Source organism: Hyperolius riggenbachi, chromosome 1 (genome assembly GCF_040937935.1).
Source record: "Hyperolius riggenbachi isolate aHypRig1 chromosome 1, aHypRig1.pri, whole genome shotgun sequence".
NCBI lineage: Eukaryota > Metazoa > Chordata > Amphibia > Anura > Hyperoliidae > Hyperolius > Hyperolius riggenbachi.
Genome location: NC_090646.1, coordinates 386,304,070 through 386,321,856, shown reverse-complemented (window position 1 = coordinate 386,321,856; position 17,787 = coordinate 386,304,070). Strand labels below are relative to the sequence as shown.

The window sequence follows — 17,787 nt, the reverse complement described above, 5'->3', positions numbered from 1 at the left end:
TCGGATTCAGGTACCCATTTTGATGTTAACTGGGTTGCGGGTCGGGTGTGGGTAGCGGGGCTGAAAAATTAGACCCGTGCAGGCCTCTAGCACACATACAACAAACATGCAACCAATAGAGCTATACCAGAGTCAAAGCATCTGATCTGCATGCTCATACTGGACTAATGACTTACAGTATTAGAGGCAGAGCATCGGCACAGAAGTCGAGCAACTGGCATTGATTATTAGAAAATGAAGATGGCAGCCGCCATATTCTAGTCACTTCAGGTTCCCTTTAAGTCCATGGAGAAATCAATCTAAAAACATTTCGCTCATCTTCTGCAGGGACCTTAATAGTCAGGTGGCTAAAATTTGACCAATTAGTTACTACTATATTAAACAATTCTCTGTTCAGAACAACAGTAGTAATATTTGTTTTACTTATTATTTAAGACCAGGGAGCCAGGCTGGCGTGTGTGTGAGCGGACGTCTGGGTGTGTGGCGGGTGTGCGCAGTAACTTGCGACGGCGAGAAACAGACCGTAGAGCCCGTTTTTAAATGGGCTTGAGTCTACTAGTGTGTATGTGTGTGTGTGTGTGTATATATATATATATATATACACACACACACACACACACACATATATATATATATACATATATCTATCTATCTATCTATCTATCTATCTATCTATCTATCTATATATATATATATATATACACACATATACATACTGTACATACACATACACACACACGTTACGGCAAGAACCCGAAGTCTAGCCATTTTTGAGGTTGCTGGGCGGTAAAAATGCGCAGTGGACGTGTTACAGTGGAAATGTCATAAATGAATTGATGCCATAACTGACCGTAACATATACACTGAGTAACTGCCTATGGAGAAGTTGCCACTCTCCAGTGGTTTCTAGTGGAATAGTGAAAAAAAATCTTCATTACAATTTAGGGAAAACTTGAAGTTTAACTTGTCTTTTTTGCAGAGGCCACTGAAAAGATTCGGTGTTTACTGTATGAAAGCTGCCTTGGCTGCCTCTCCAGCAGTCAATTTACACCTGCTGATAAGACAGTTTGATTTGTATAAACAAATACAGGGCACAAAGAAGTTAATTTTTTAAAGCAAATAAATGTGTAACAAAGACTTTTCATTGCGTGCTGTGCAAGAGTTCGGGTCCACTTTAACTCCCTATTAGAACCCTTAAATGACAAGAATTTTTACAAATTATTTTTAAGCTTATTACCTATACCATAATTCACTGTCCTCTCTTGCATTCTGTAGAAGTGTTCATAATAAAAAGCAAAACGTGTTCACATTCTATTTTCTAACTGAAATACAAACAAAAGAAGCTAGAGCAGGCCTGCCACAGGCATACATTCATCCTTTTCTCTCTGAAACATTTTTTTTCCCCACTTGACATTACTGAGACGATAGTGTTATAGCCATCTAAAGTTTCACATTTTTGTGAAGGAAGGAGGACTGCTGTTTTAGATGTTATTACCGATTTGGACACTGTGAAGAGATATCAGACATCTGCTGCAGGAGGGCAGGCCAGCAGTTGGGTCTGTTTTCTAGCATGCTGATAAATGGATGAGGAGGATTCCTGGAAAGAAAGAAACAATACATTTTTAGTTCAGCAAAACAAAGATGAATCAATTTCAAGTATGCAGCTCTGAAATGCAAAATGACAAGAAGACTGGCACTTCACCACGACTACAATTCTCATGAGCAGTACAGCCATGGTAATAGAGGAGTACTCGCTCACAGGCTTCAGTATGTGTGAGGCTTGCTGAGGAGTGCGCTTCCAAAGACCAATACCAATTCAGACTACAATACAAAAGTGCTTATTTTTATGCGTTTCAGTTTTAAATAGGTTCTGTTATTATAAATGCAGCTCATCCTTTGAACTTGCACATGATTATTTAGATGCAAATACAGCGGAACCTTGGTTTGCGCAGATCATTCGTTCTGGAAACGTGCTTGTAATCCAAAGCACTTTTATATCAAAGTGAATTTCCCCAAAAGAATTAATGGAAACACAGGTGGTTCGTTCCACAATCCAAAAACAGTTATTGTAAGAAAGTATAAAATAAAACTGCAAGAAAGACTTTCATTATAACTAATTGAATCATTACCATCTGTTGGCTCACACCAACTTTTTTTGTGTGTGTGGCTTTAACCCCCTCCCGACTGCCTAACGCTGATAGGCGTCAGGAAGGTGGCAGTCCCAGGACCGCCTAACGGCGAAAGGCGTCAAGTCCTGGGCTGGGGTTTTGCAGGGGATTGCGCACGCCGATGCGCTCCTTTATCAGTCTACCAGCCGCGATTGCCGCTATTATTTACATTGTACAGCACTGCGATCTATAGCAGTGCTGTACTGGGGACAGCCGTAATACTCGGTTGTCCCCTGGAGAGGCTCAGAGAGCAATTGGCTCTCATAAGCTGATGCCTATGAGAGCGGATCTCTGTGATTGGCTGTTGGGAGAGTGGGGGAGTTGGAGGGATGAAAAAAAAAAAAAAGGATAACAAAAAAAAAATGATAAAAAGAAAACTAACGCTGGCATCAGCGATCAGAGCCCACCAACAGAGGAGGGGGGGGGGGGAGAGGAGGGGTTCATTAATTTGTGTGCTCGGTTGTGTGGCTCTGCAGCGAGCCATTAAAGCTGCACAGCACCAATCTGTAAAACATAGCCTGGTCACTAGGGGGATGTAAGCCTGTGGTCCTTAAGTGGTTAACAAGGATCTTATCCAATAACAGTTGCGGTTGCCTACTTTTGAGGATTACATGGAAATGTGACTTTCCTGGACCAAACATGGCGGCATACCTATGGGTATTGGCTCCGCCCCCGAATCCTGATAGGACAGATCACCTATAAGTTTTCCAGAACCACCCCCCTCCAGCCATTCTTTTTTCTGTCCTCGAATGGACAGTTTCACCTGTATTTGTTTTCTAAAGTTTGTTTTTTTCTTTTGTTCGTTTATTTTCCCTTTAGGTTCTTTATCCTACCTGTGCAGCGGGTTCAGCCTCTCCCGCTTTAGAGGGTCGTCCTGTACCCTTAAATAGGGTTTAATGGCGTCCTCTGTGTGCACCAGCATATCGGCTGGTGGTGCGGCTTGCCCTGTTTAGTGATGGCGCCGCCTGACCCCTCTGTGCGCGCATAGTGACGTAGGATCTCGCGAGAGGCGAGAGTTGGCGTCACTGCGCGCTGATTGGCCGAACGTCCGCATATGGGCGTTCAGGAAGCGCAGGCCGATGGCTGCACGCTGTTCCTGGCGTCTCTGTGCGGAGGAGCTGCGGTGAGCGTTCCTGGAGCCTTGGCTACAAATTCTCCTGCGGGGAGATACTTCTGGCACTCGGCCTGTGGATTGAGCTATCGCTGGTCTTCGGGACGAAGGTAAAGAGCAGATGACATTGCTGTGATGGATTTTATGTGCCCTGATTTGTGTCAGCTTCATTGTAATGTGCCTTATCCTTTCTCTTAAACAGAGAGATGGATACTGTTGGGCAGGCAGAGGAGGTGGTCATTGACAGGTATAGACTGCTAAATGCAGTCTTTCTGTTTTACACACAAGGGTGTTAAGCTTTAATGTCCTGGCACAGGGTTCCTCTGGAAAGTATTTTAAAAAAGAGTGCAGTTTCCCCTTGATTATTGATTTATGGGAAGGAAATTGGAACATACATATATATGTTTTGTTCATGTTTATGCAGCCCGGGGGAAGGAGGAAGTCACCAAGTGGTGCCCAAGAACCGTTCCCCAAGATCACGACGGCCAAGATCACGATCAAGGGATAGAAGCAGGAGCCATCGTTCCCGCAACAAATCAGCTAAAAGAAAGAAGTCTTCCAGAGATTGAAGGAGCAGGTCCTGGAGCAGGAGCCGGAGAAGCAGAAGGCAGTACAGAGATTCCTCAAGGAGAAGGGATTACCGCTCCAGGTCGAGATCTAGGCACAGACGTTCCAGGGACTCTAGAAGAAGGCGGTCTCCTGAACGGAGCCGTTATTCTCCATACAGAGAGAAGGGACGTTATGACTACAGGTCCCCGAAAAGGGCCCGTAAAGATTGGAACATTTCTCCAGAGTCAGATGCCCTTGAGACATTTCAGAGGCCAACTCAGAACCAGTGCTGGTCATGTACCCAGCCGGCTATGCCGGATAAGAGGGTCTGTGAGTCCTGTTTTACAGAATTAGGGAGAGATAGAGACACTGATAATCAGCAGGTCCTAGACTTTATTCAACAGGCAGTCCAAGAGACCTTTCAAAGAATGATGCCTCCACAGCCGGCGGCAGCTGCAGTACCTCAGGCTGTAGTAGAGGACCCCCTCTCTCAGGAGGAAGGGTCGCAGGGGGGTTTTAACTTCACCCTAGTGCCAGCTTTCTTGTCCGCTATTAAAATCAGCCATTGACTGGCAGGAACAGGAGAGTTCAGCTCAGGAACCGGATAGATATTATCCACACCTGGAGCAGCAGCCGAAAGCTTTCCCTTTTATGAAGATCATTAAGGAGGTGATCATGAAAGAATGGAGCAAGGTGGAGCAGAAGGCATCACTTAATAACAGATTCTCGAAACTGTACCCATTAAGACAAGAGGATACAAAGATTCTGGATTCTGCGCCAGTGGTAGACGCCTCAATCATCAGATTGGCTAAGCATGTTACGCTGCCTATGGAAGATGCAATAGCCTTCAAAGAACCATCAGATAGGAAGATTGACACAGATGTCAAGAAAGCTTTCTTAGCGGCAAGAGCCGCATGCAAGCCAGCTGTCGCTTTAACCTCTTTGGCTAAGGCTACCCGTGTTTGGGTGGACAACATTGAGTCGGCTTTGGATTCAGGTGCAGACAAGCAGGAAATAATTAAAGCACTAGAGGAACTGAAGTTGACTGGAGACTTTATGGGTGAGGCAGCATTTGATGTCATCAGATCTGCGGCAAGGTCGATGTTATACAGTGTGACGGCCAGAAGGGCTCTCTGGCTGAAACCATGGTCAGCGGATTCAGCTTCCAAAGCAAACTGGTGCAAGATTCCTTTCGATGGGGCATACCTGTTCGGCCCTCAGATGGATAATGCAATCTCGAAGGTGACAGGCGGGAAGTCAGGTCTGATTCCACAAGACCGGAAACAGAGACCATTCAGGCAGCAGGTTCCTAAAAGGATTCCGGGCAACAGATTTCAACAATCAAGGTCGTACAGACCAAATAAGCAGTTTAACAGAAACTGGAAGGGCACTCAGGCCACCTTTGCGAGGAATCTGAAAAACAAGACCTCGTCCGATGCCCATCAAGGTCAAAAGAGTTTTTTATGGGACGTCCACTCAAGATTTCCAAGTGGGAGCCAGGCTACACCTTTACTGGAAGTCTTGGGTGGGATTAATCGAAGACCCATGGGTAGTGAACACCCTAAAAGAAGGACACGCCTGGAAGTTCAGCAGAAGGCCTCCTCACTTCAGGTTCACATCCACAAGGATTCCTCAGGACAAAGAGCGGTATCTCGTCCTGATGGAGTTCGTACAGACATTATTAAGGGAGGAAGCTATTGTTCCCATTTCATCCAAGGAAAGTCAGGAGGGAATCTTTTCTCCACTATTCTTGGTAAAAACGTCGTCAGGAGGCTGGAGGCCAGTTCTCGATCTAAAGTTCCTGAACAAGCACATAAGGGTGAAGCACTTCAAAATGGAGTCCTTACAGTCAATAACTTAAATGATAACCTTGGGAGACTGGATGTCAACGGTGTATTTATCGGATGCCTATCTGCACATCCCCATAAGGAAAGAGTTCCAGAGGGTTCTCAGATTTTCAGTGGAAGGGAGATGCTACCAGTTTCGGTGCTTACTCTTTGGCCTGTCCACAGCTCCGAGAACCTTCACCAAGATGTGTTGCCGGTGATTGCGTATCTGAGGGTCCAGGGATTGAGAGTTTATCACTACCTGGACGATATCCTTTTGCTCCATCAGGACTACCAAAGCTTGTTACAACATCAAGAGACCTTCCTCAATTTACTCCGACATCTGGGTTGGCTGGTCAACATCAAGAAGAGCCAACTTTTGCCTTCCCAGGACTTAGTGTTTCTAGGAGCAAGGTTCCGGACAGTTCAGAACCAAATTTGCTTACCAGACCTGAAGGTATGTGCGATCCAGAACAAAGTTCGGAAGATTCTACAGGTCTCAAGTGTATCAGCAAGGTGCTGTCTAAGTCTGTTGAGGACTATGTCATCTGTAATACCAATGGTGAAGTGGGCCCACTGGTTTCTCAGGAGGTTCCAGAACTTCTTCCTAAATCACTGGGACAAGAAGAACCTGAGTCAGAGGTTTTTCCTGCCTCTAGAGGTAAAGAAGTCCCTCCTCTGGTGGACCAAAGAGCACAATTTGAGAAATTACCGTCAAATTCAGATGGATCCTCCAGTAGTGATTACTACGGATGCCAGTATCAGGGGCTGGGGAGCCCATTGCAACGGGATCCATGTACAAGACAGATGGAGGTCTGTACAGGAGGGGGTACCGTCCAATCTCCTGGAATTAAGAGCGGCATTCATGGAGTTGAAGGCCTTTCAGCACCTGGTCTATGGGAAGTCAGTAATGCTGAAGATAGACAATGTAACTGCAGTGGCCTATATCAGACGGCAGGGGGGGACAAGGAGTCGGTCCCTCCTCCAGGAGACTGTCCATCTCATGACCTGGGCGATAAGAAACGTGTCAGACCTGTCAGCAACCTATTTGCCGGGGGAGCAGAATACTTTGGCGGATCATCTGAGCAGGAAGTTTACGGATCCCCACGAGTGGTCCTTGGACAAGAAGATCTTTGTCAAGATAACCAAGATGTGGGGTCAGCCACAGATAGATTTATGGGCTTCGCCGCAGAACAAGAAGGTCCAGAAGTTCTTCTCCCGTTTTCATCATCCCGCTGCAGCGGGAGTGGACTGTCTGGTTCAGTCATGGGACTTCACACTAGGATACGCCTTCCCTCCGTTTCCTCTCATTCCGAGATTCCTTCAGAGGCTGTGCAGAGAGTCATGCACGATCATCGCTATCCTTCCCTTCTGGCCCCGGAGGCCATGGTTCGCCCTGGCAACATTTCTCAGCATGGAAGATCCAATTAGGTTACCAGCAAATCACAACCTTCTGTCTCAGGGGAATCTCCTGCATCCGAGAGTCAAAGAGCTGAATTTAGCGGCCTGGAGGTTGAGAGGAAGAGGTATGCAGACATCGGTTGTTCCAGCCAAGTAATAGAAACCCTGCTGAAGGCAAGAAAACCTTCCACAAACTCCACCTACTACCGTATTTGGGAAAGGTTTGTGGGTTACGCACTAGGAGTTGGAGTGGATAACATGAATCCAGAAGTCCAACACATCCTTGATTTTCTTCAGACAGGAGTGGAAAAAGGCCTTAGTGTGGCGGCAATAAAAGTTCAAATTTCTGCCCTGTCAGCATTAACAGGTCATCGATGGTCCACTCACCCTATAGTGATGCAGTTTATCCAGGCAATTCTTAAAATGCGTCCTCCCAGGAAGCCCTTCTTTCCAAAGTGGGACCTGTCCTTGGTACGGGAGGTCTTGTCCTCTCCTCCATTCTTTCCTCTGCAGTCCTTGTCATTAGAAGATCTAACGCTGAGAACAGTCTTCCTAACAGCGATGGCCTCGGGAAAAAGAGTGTCAGATCTCCAAGCTCTGGGCTGCTCTGGCAACCTCTTGGAATTCTTCCCAGACAGGGTCGTTATTAGGCCAGTGCTGCAGTTTGTTCCGAAAGTAGCCTCAACGTTCCACATAAATCAGGAGCTCTCTTTACCTACTCTTCTGGCGGAGGAAAGTTATCATCCTTTAGACGTAGGGCAGTCCATAAGACTGTATCTGGAAGCTACAGCTTTGTTCAGAACCTCAGAATATCTGTTCATCAACTTCAGAGGCCCCAGGAAGGGAATGCCAGTAACCTCTAGAACTATAGCTTCGTGGCTGGAAAAGACCATACAGAGGGCCTACATTCTTAAGAAATTACCTGTACCTACGGAAATTCGGGCTCATTCTACCAGGGGCATGGCCGCTTACTGGGCTTGTTTTTCTAAGGTCTCTGTAGAGTCTATTTGTAGAGCAGCAGGGTGATCTTCCGTTAATACTTTTTTAAGGCATTACCATGTTGACCCTGCTTCTTTGTCATCTGTGGATTTTGGGAGAGCTGTCTTGTCTGTATGAATAAAGTGTTAATTTTTGCAACAGTTCCCTCCCTCAAGCGTGATTTGTTATATCCCATAGGTATGCCGCCATGTTTGGTCCAGGAAATCGGAAAATTGATACTTACCTTCCGTAATTTTCCTTTCCTGGATCAAACGATGGCGGCATACGAATCCCTCCCTCTTGTCCATTCGAGGCCTGATTTTCACCAGAATGGCTGGAGGGGGGTGGTTCTGGAAAACTTATAGGTGATCTGTCCTATCAGGATTCGGGGGCGGAGCCAATACCCATAGGTATGCCGCCATCGTTTGATCCAGGAAAGGAAAATTACCGAAGGTAAGTATCAATTTTCCGATTTGCACAGTCTCTACACTCAAGATTACATACAATTAAGTACAATCCTGTTGCGCCAAAAGGGAGAACTATCGGCTCAGTTGTGATGATATGGCACATGTATAATTTTTTTTACTTGTATATCAAGTCAAAATTTCACAATCATTTTTGCTGGTATATCAAAGCGTTCTTAAACCAAGTTACTCTCAATCCAAGGTTTTACTGTAGATTGCAAAACACAAGTGAAATACCTATTTAAATGCAGTAAATAAGCCAATAAATAAAAATTACATAAAAGGGGCACAATTAAATTCACTATTTCTCCGGTTTAAAACTCTGACAAAATTTTCAACAAAAATGTGTTTTCCTACTTTTTATAACCCATACAATTATCATATTTGCTTTTGTGCACAAGTATTAATATTCATTTAGATTTTATAACTTCCCAAAGTTCAGTTTATTTACTTTAAAAGCTGCTTTTGCATTTTATTTATAACGGTTGCCATTCAGTTGTAAATGCTATTTCTGATCGGTTTTTCACTTCAGCACTCATCAGCTGAAGTACAGCACAGCCAGAGAATGTTTACATAAATGTATCAAGTAAAGAATGTGTACACAAGATAAGATTATAAGCAGTTCAGATGTGAGTTCTCCCTGCAGAAGAGTCAGCCCTGTGATGTAACCCTTTGAATGCGGTTTTACTAAAAAAAAGTTAGTATATTATATGCTGTAAATAATCTTTTAGAGCAAAGAAGAAATTCTGGGTTATATTCCACTTTAAGACAGTGTACCTGGGAAGTAAGTCCAGGAAGTAGATTCAGAAACCTGAGTCTCATTTCTCAGGGCCTGGAATCTGGAATGGGTAGGAAGGAACTGGGCAGGCTTTTCCATTCACCCCAGGCATACACCTGGCTAGGTTCCTGGCAGGATATGGAAAGCAGCACGGGTGTAAGGCTGCAGGAGATTGACATGTATGCAGCAGATGAGCTGCAAGTGAAGGTGTGGTGGGTATACAGAAGCTGTATGGATAGGAGCTGTGCTATACTATACTGATAAACCAGTGTGTGGATTCCAGGCTTCATAATTGGTCTAAGAACTGGACTTTGCACTACGACGCACACATGGATGCAGAATCCTGGTATTTTATTAGGTAGCATATAGACTTTGATTTATTCATCAGCTAAAGTAAGCCAATTCCTTTTTGTTGGACATTCTGTTGAAAAGAAGCTGTTTAACTGGTGTCACAAATAAACCCTGCAATATCACAGTGTGTAAAAGCAAAGTGTTACAATACTTATGTCAAAATCCCAAAAGTTCGTTCATAGCTCATGCACCACTAGATTCTATACAATACCTTACTAACACAAAGCAAATGAAGGAAAAGAGCAGTTATAGATATACAGTAGTGGTTGAAATGTTTCCAATGGATAAAACGATCCTGCAGGGTACTGTTTTCATGTAATCCATAACAGCGGAGTAATACTTTAATGATACAGCTGTGCCATGTGCACCAATCTGCATTCATAGCTCAGGGCTTGTATAAAATAGTTTTAAAATGGTTAAACATGAGAGGGAGTCATTGTGAATAAGTGACTAGCAATGATCTGTTGCCAAGGAAGCACAACAGCACAAAGCACTCAGCACTAGTGGAAAATTTGCAAACAACAGGATACATACATCTAATGGCTCTGTATACCAAGAGAGGCCCCTTATCTGTGAATTCTGTATTTCAGGTAGGCACCCATAAATTGCATGGTGCAGCAAATTGCTAGAACAAAAGGATATACACCATATCAACCAGACTATTATGTACTTACAGTTGCTGAAAAAGTACTGGCATCCGTCAAACAGAGATAACCAGCCAGAGATCATTTTACAAAACATAGCAAATCACTAGCGATTCTGCCTAGTGTGTTCTTAGCTTCACACAGCTAAATATCAGTTTGATACGATAAATGTGAAATAACACCAGCGTTGAGTAGCTACATATCAGTAGCCCTTGCTAGTACCCTTGCTTGGACAATGCTTAAATATGCTGCACTGACTGTGCTTTTTAAAGCACACCTGAACTGAGAGGGATATGGAGAGCTGACCTAATTATTTCCTTTTTACCAATGGTAGCAAAAGTTTATTTTTGTTTTTTCTATCTTTTTAACAATGCAGATGTCCTGCTGATGCTCTGCCTCTAATTTCTATAGCCATGGACCCTGAACAAGAATGCAGATCAGATGTTTCTGACTGAAGTTTCACTAACTTGGGGCTTCTGCGAGCCCCCTGCAGCCACCCTGTGCCCATGACGGTCCTCAACGAACTACCAGTGCCCGCCGCAGCACAGTTTCAATATCAACGATTTACAAGTTGACGGCCACTGGGCCTGCGCGGCCCTGCGAGTCGACAATACCGAAACTGCGCCGTGGTGGGGTACCGGAGGATTGTTGAGGAACGGCACAGGGCGGCTGCAGGGGGCTGGCGAAAGCCCCATGTAAGTGACACTTTTTCTCTTTTTTTTCTTTTTACTATCTTCAGGTTCCTTTTAAGTGGAAATAAACAGGGCAGCCACCATATCCCACTCACTTCAGGTGCCCTTTAATAGTTGATAGAAAATGTACAGTCTAATCACACACAACATAGAATACATGCTCTTGTGTCATATCAGTCTGGAAAATGTACAGTACCATATTTATGTTTTTCATGTTGTCTTTGTTTCTCCAGTGATAGTGACATACACAGAAATACCTCTGACTGAATCGTATTAATGATTCATATAGTGCCATAAAGAGTTAAACTGGAAGAATCTGTAAGTGAGTGTAAGGATGTAAACAATTGAAGAACAGCTAAAGAGCTACTCTCAGTAAAATGGTAGCTGGTTGTTACAGGCCAAACCAGCAAGCAATCACTCAGCTGGAGCTGCAAAGACAGCGAGCATTTAACTGCATGGCACGGGGATAATTTAGTAGGCGAGCCAGCCTCTTTGTCCTGCAGATAAAGCAGTTCAGTAAGGCTGTGCCATGCAGTGAAAGCAAAAAATTTTTTTTCCAATAAAGCAGAAAGCAAACAGGATATAACACTCGATTAGAGACTTGAGAAGTTAATAGCAGACCTTCTAGAAGAGTGCTGTAAACAGGGACTAATGTTTATGTACTGTCATGCTAGGGTTCAAGAGGCCCCAGGACACACTGAGATAGCCTGCAATTCATTCCACATGTATTCTTTACAGGCATAATGTGCATGAAGCTGAAGGGGACCGATTGTGGTTTCAGGCTGTGATAAACACATAATGACTTTGAAGAGGCATTGCTGGCAAAGTGACAGTTTTATCTAATTTTACTCTTCTGGTGAAAGCAAGTTCTTATTGTACCCATCTGACAAGAAAGAACACAGCAGAGAAAGGTGATCTACATCTGTTCCCCTTTGTGTCTGCTTTCATCTCCATGCCTCTTTATTGCAGTCTGCTCCAGCAGCGATAGTCTTGCTGTGAGGTATGCATATTATATGGGACAGTTTACCGCCTACACCTTCACCACAAAGCACTGGCAGAAATGTGGTCGCTGAAGGAAAGCATTTTGCATCTCTAAAAAAGAAATGCCACAGGTCATCCATTTTGACAAATCTAGAATTATAATGCAGCCCAGTAATAAGAAGTATTATTGTGTATTCAGTGCTGACCTCATTCGCAGTGCTCTGTATAATGTATATGTCAGTAACTGTCCCTCAGAGGGGCTCACAAACAAATTCCTAGCATAGTCAGTCATGGTCTTATGTTGCTATTGGAGTCTTAAGCCTGGTACACGCTTTCAATTATGATTGGCCAATCACCTACCAATTTTACCACATCCATGCAGTATGATGGTCAACAGGTTTTGGATACTATGAGCATATTGGGTAGGTAAAGCCTAATACTACATATAGGTGGTAAAATTGGTCAGCGATTGGCCAATCAAAATTGAAGGTGTGTACCATGCTTATGGCCATTTTTTTTTGGGGGGGGGGGGGGAGAACTAATTAATCATAAGCAAGATCTGCGCTCTCTGACTTCATGTAAAGACCACACTCTTAATAGTGCACAATAAATTTCATTTCATTTCAGGGTATCACTCACCAGATCTTCTGGTCTCACAGACCAAGCCACGCCTCCGGGGTGTATGGCCCCCTGTCGCTTCACTGGCAAGTCTGCTGCTCCTTTTCCTCTCCTCTGGGACCTCTGGCTCTTGTGCATGGGTTAACACTGGTGCATAAGTCCTCATGTCGGGGGGGGGGGGGGAATGAGAGAAGCGCTTCCAATTGTGCAGCTCCATTTATTAAAAATATAAAAGTTGCCAAAATCATAAAAAAAAAACCATGGGTGCTGGACAGCAGATTGGGCATAATGCGCATGACAGAAGTCGGCTAGGTGGGCTCAGTTCCTGGGTACTGCTCTTACACCATTCGCTGCCTCTGGTGTGAGAGCAGTACCCGGGAACTGAACCCACCCACCTAGCCAACTTCTGTCATGCCCATTATGCCCAATCTGCTGTCCAGCACTCATGTTTTTTTTTTATTTTGAAAACTTTAAAACTTTTATATTTTTAATAAATGGAGCTGCACAATTGGAAGCGCTTCTCTCATTTTTCCCCCCGGCATGAGTACTTATGCACCAGTGTGAACCCACGCACGAGAGCCAGAGGTCCCAGAGGAGAGGAAAAGAAGGAGCAGCACCTTGGTAACCCTTGTACCCACTGTAAAATATTAGCATTGTTTTTCTTCTTGTGGGCGTTTCATATTTACAGGAGAATACAGTTGTATAGGAACAAAGTCCCACAAAGATTTGCTAGTGGGTACTAAGCATACTTGAAGTAATCCTGAAGTAAAAAAAAAAAAAAAAAAGAACAAAAACAACAAAAACCATGCTAAATGGAAGTCTCAGACACAGCCAGCAGAACGAAAGTGCCCTTGCATAGTGTTTTTCCCTCTGTGTACTTGGCCTGTGCGGCAGTACTCAAACATGCACAGTACAGCCTCGCTTGTCCACAGCTCTCAGAAGACAGTGAGGGATCTAGTGCTGGAACGGTGTGTTGTGCGGAGATATGGGGAGCCTTTGAGCCATCCAGAGATTTCCCCCTAACAATGTATCTATCTTTTTTTTTATTTTTTTGGCTCCAGGATTGCTTTAAAAGTATCTCCAGTAACAGAAAATGGACTGATCATTTCTTGTATGGCTAGGTTTAAATTTAACAGCCTCTTAGAGCACGTATAGTCTTTCAACTGTTGCAGAACACCAAACTATAGTTTTCATAGCTCCTGGGAAGTAGGTCAGAATAACTCTCTTTCCTCTGCCTTCTCTGTAGAATTACATGGATAATATGTGTAACTAGTAGACCTAAGCTCGTTTAAAACGGGCTCTCCGTCTGTGGCATCTCTTGTACCTCCTCTATGACCCCATGTGTCCATTATGCAGACTCATCCCAAAATATTAGGCAGGGTGCCTCCAAAAATACTGGCAAAGTGGTCTTCAAATATTCCAGTGCTCACGGAGCATGGTGATATAAAATCTGAAGACTAGTGTCAAAAAGCCTGGTGTTGGCTGGAGGTCAAAGAACCCTGGCAGGACAAAGCATATTTCAAAAAGTAAACAGATATGTTTTAAAGCACTGGAGAGTTCTGACGCGACCAGCAATAAGTCCTGATTTCAGAATCAGAATAGTTTTATTTCGCCAAGCATGACTGGGTCATGCCCGGAATTGGGTTTGGCACAATACATAGCTCTGAGAGGTACATAGGCAGAGAAGAGCATCACAAATACAGTGCAATACAATAAGGACAAACAGTAAAAACATCGTACTCAGGAACATATTGCACTAAGGAAAGAGGAAGTGTATGTACACAAATATACATTCAGCGGACTTATGCATTTATTCCAGGACGCTGCTGGAGTCTAACCAGGGTGCAGGGACAAAGTCCAATCAGTTAGGAGTGATGGCAGGTTGCTTTGAAAAGCGTATTTATTACAGACCGCTACTGTGCAGGTGGTAAGGCACAGATAGAGGGTGGGAGAATGTTACGGGAGTTCAGGAGGCTGACGGCTGCAGGGAAGAAGGGGTTCTTGTGTCTGGTGGTCTTAGTGGGGATGGCCCGAAGTCTCCTGCCCAATGGTAGTGGGGAGAAGAACCCGTGGTCTGGGTGCGAGGGGTCACTTGCGATCTTCAGAGCCCTGGCACCCAGTCTTGTGTTATAAAGGAGGTCAAGTGGAGGCAGAGGTCTCCCAATGATCCTCTCCGCCGACTTGATGATCCTCTGTAGTTTGTGCCTGTCACTGGCAGTGGCTCCCGCATACCAGACCAAGATGGAGGAGCAGAGGATCGATTCGATGGTGGCGGAATAGAAGCACGTTAGAATCTCCTGCGCCATGCCGAACTTCCGCAGTTGGCGGAGGAAGAACAGCCTCTGCTGGGCCTTCCGCTGGGTTGCCGTAATGTTGGCCTTCCAACTGAGATCTCTGGAGATGGTGGTGCCCAGAAGGCGAGCACAGGGCACTCTGGCCACCTCGGCGCCGTCGATGTAGATGGGAGGTGGAGTGGGAGCGGATTTCCTAAAGTCAATTATTAGCTCGACAGTTTTGGCTGTGTTGAGCACCAGACTGTTCTCTATGCACCAGTGGCATATTCTCTCCACCTGCTGCTGATACTCCTGGATATTGTCTTTGGTGACGAGACCAACAATGGTAAAGTCGTCAGCAAATTTTATGACTTTGACAGAATCCGCCGTGGATTTACAGTTGTTTGTGTAGAGGGAGAACAGCAGTGGGGACAGGACGCAGCCCTGGGGTGCCCCTGTGTTGGTTGTCATTTCTCTGGAGTAGATGTCCCTCAGTCTGACAACTTGGGATCTCTTAGTAAGAAAATCCGTGATCCATAAGTCTAGGGTGAAGTGGACCCCAAGTGTGACCAGGACATTCTGAAGGATGTGTGGGCATATGGTGTTAAAAGCCGAGCTGAAGTCTAGTAGCAGTACTCTGGCATACGCATCTGGTCTGTCGAGGTGGTTAAGGATGTATTCCAGGCAGATGTTTAAGGCGTCATCAGTAGACCTATTTGCCCTGTAGGCAAACTGGAGAGGGTCCAGAAGGGGCAGGGTGGATAGCTTGAGGATGGATAAGACCACTCTCTCTAGTGACTTCATGATGACAGACGTCAGGGCCACAGGCCTGAAGTTGTTGAGGTACGAGATGCCTTGTTTCTTTGGCACGGGTACGATGGTGGACCTCTTGTAGCACGCAGGGACTCTGCCCTCTGTCAGTGACTTACTGAAGATTGCGGAAAGGATGGGAGCAAGTTGCCACGAACAGGTCTTGAGGCAGGCTGAAGACACACCGTCGGGGCCCGAGGCTTTCCTGGCCTTTAGCTTGGACAGGAGGCGCCGGACATCAGCCTCGCCCACCTCCAGAGGGAGTGGGTCTTCGCTACTTGTGTCACTATTTGCGTGGACTGGGGGGAGGGTAGGAGGTGTTGGGTGTCCCCCGGGCTCAGCCTGTCTCTCGAACCTGCAGTAGAATCTGCTTAGTTCTTCAGCTAACTCAGAGCTGGGTGAAGCGTGTTGCGGTGCGGGCTTGTAGTTGGTGGCGGCCATGAGCCCTTGCCACACGGCTCGTGAGTCGTTCGAGCGCAGGTTCTGCTTTAACTTTTCAGCGAACTCCTTTTTTTGCGGCTCTCAGCTCTCGTTTCAGAGTGTTCCTTGCCTTCCTGAAGTCCTCCTGGTTGCCATCCTTGTGTGCCGCCTCCTTGCATTTGCGCAATAGCCGTAGCTTGTTGGAGAACCACGGTTTGTTGTTTGGGTAGACCTTGAAGGATTTGGTTGGGACGCAGGAGGCCTCACAGAAGCTGATATATGAGGTGACGTTATCCGCCCACTCATCCAGGTCAGGGGCTGCCAGGGATTCCCAGTCCGTACAGTCAAAACAGGCTTGAAGGTTGAGCTTAGCCTCACTTGACCATACCTTGGAGGACTTCACAACCGGTTTTGTAGATTCCAGGAGCCTCCTGTAGGTAGGGATGAGATGAACAATGCAGTGGTCAGAGGAGCCAAGCGCCGCCCCGGAGGTAGCCTTGTAAGCGTCCTTCATTGGCGTGTAGCAATGATCGAGTGTGTTCGGGCCTCTGGTGGGACAGGCAACATGCTGATGGTAGCGTGGCAGCTCTTGACGGAGATTTGCTCTGTTAAAGTCTCCCATAACGATGAACAGCGAGTCTGGGAGGGATGTTTCCCACTGCGATATGATGTCGCTTAAGGTACTTAGGGCGGTTTTGACGTCAGCATCGGGGGGTATGTACACTCCGACAAGGACATAGGAGGAGAACTCCCGTGGAGAGTATGCCGGCCTGCAGTTCACGATTAGAAGTTCTAGTTCCGGGGAGCACTTCCTGTCGAGTACTGGTGGGGTGGGGCACCATGAGGAGCTTACATAGAAGCAGATGCCACCGCCTCTTTACTTCCCAGAGAGGGCAGGGTCACGGTCCCCTCGTATGAGGCCGAAGCCTGGAAGGAGTAGGGCGTTCTCCGGTATGTACTCATGCAGCCAAGTCTCCGTAAAGCAGAGTACTGGGGTGTTCTTCCCCAGTTCCCACCTGCCGCAAAGTAGACGTAGTTCGTCCAGTTTGTTAGGGAGAGAGCGGACATTAGCCAGGAGGACCGAGGGGATGGCTGACCTCAGGCCCCTCCTCTTGAGTCGCACGCGAGCCCCAGCTCGGCAGCCCCTTCGATGCCATCCTGCTCTGGGCCAAGGAGCAGAGTCCAGGACTTGCTGGATATAGTTCTGGACCAGGTTTGGCAGGAGCTTGGCTTCAGCGAAAGGTGGGCTGCGTTGTTCCCACCAGAGAAGTTGCTCCCTGGAGTACATGGTGCGCGTGGTGGCGTGGCCGCTGGTGGGAGTGGGGCACCAGCGGGGGGTGGAGGAGCACGGCATTGCGCAGATGGCCACGGAGGCAATCAGGTCAATACAGATCAGATCAGTACAGATCAAAACAGAGATCAAACCAGTGCCATACAGAGTTTAGAAGCAATACAGATCGGTGGGTGTAGCAGAGAATGCAGCAGTGGTCAGGCAGGTAGGCAGGTCAGGTGGTGTCAGAAGCCACATTGGCAGTACCTGAGACCAGCATTCCCGGTCAGGCAGAGTCAGTGGTTAAAGAGTAACAGTGGCAGTCCCAAGCAGGCATGGCAATATAACAATATATGCGTAGGCAGACCAGATAAGGGCAGCAGTTGCAGTACAGTGTGAGTGCAGGCAGCACACTGGAGGGCAGACAGCCAATGCTGTTTTACTCCCCACAAA

The 17,787-nt window shown here is 46.1% G+C and overlaps 1 protein-coding gene across 3 annotated transcripts in view; it reads right to left on the bottom strand.

The window, feature by feature from the left end:
* FOCAD (focadhesin) overlaps positions 1–17,787 on the bottom strand; it is a 256,927-nt gene that overhangs the window by 183,280 nt on the left and 55,860 nt on the right. For all 3 annotated transcript variants that reach the window (XM_068234405.1, XM_068234403.1, XM_068234404.1), the window contains exon 6: positions 1,496–1,597. In XM_068234405.1, the coding sequence (XP_068090506.1) occupies positions 1,496–1,597 (102 nt within the window). The remainder of the gene's footprint in view (positions 1–1,495; positions 1,598–17,787) is intronic.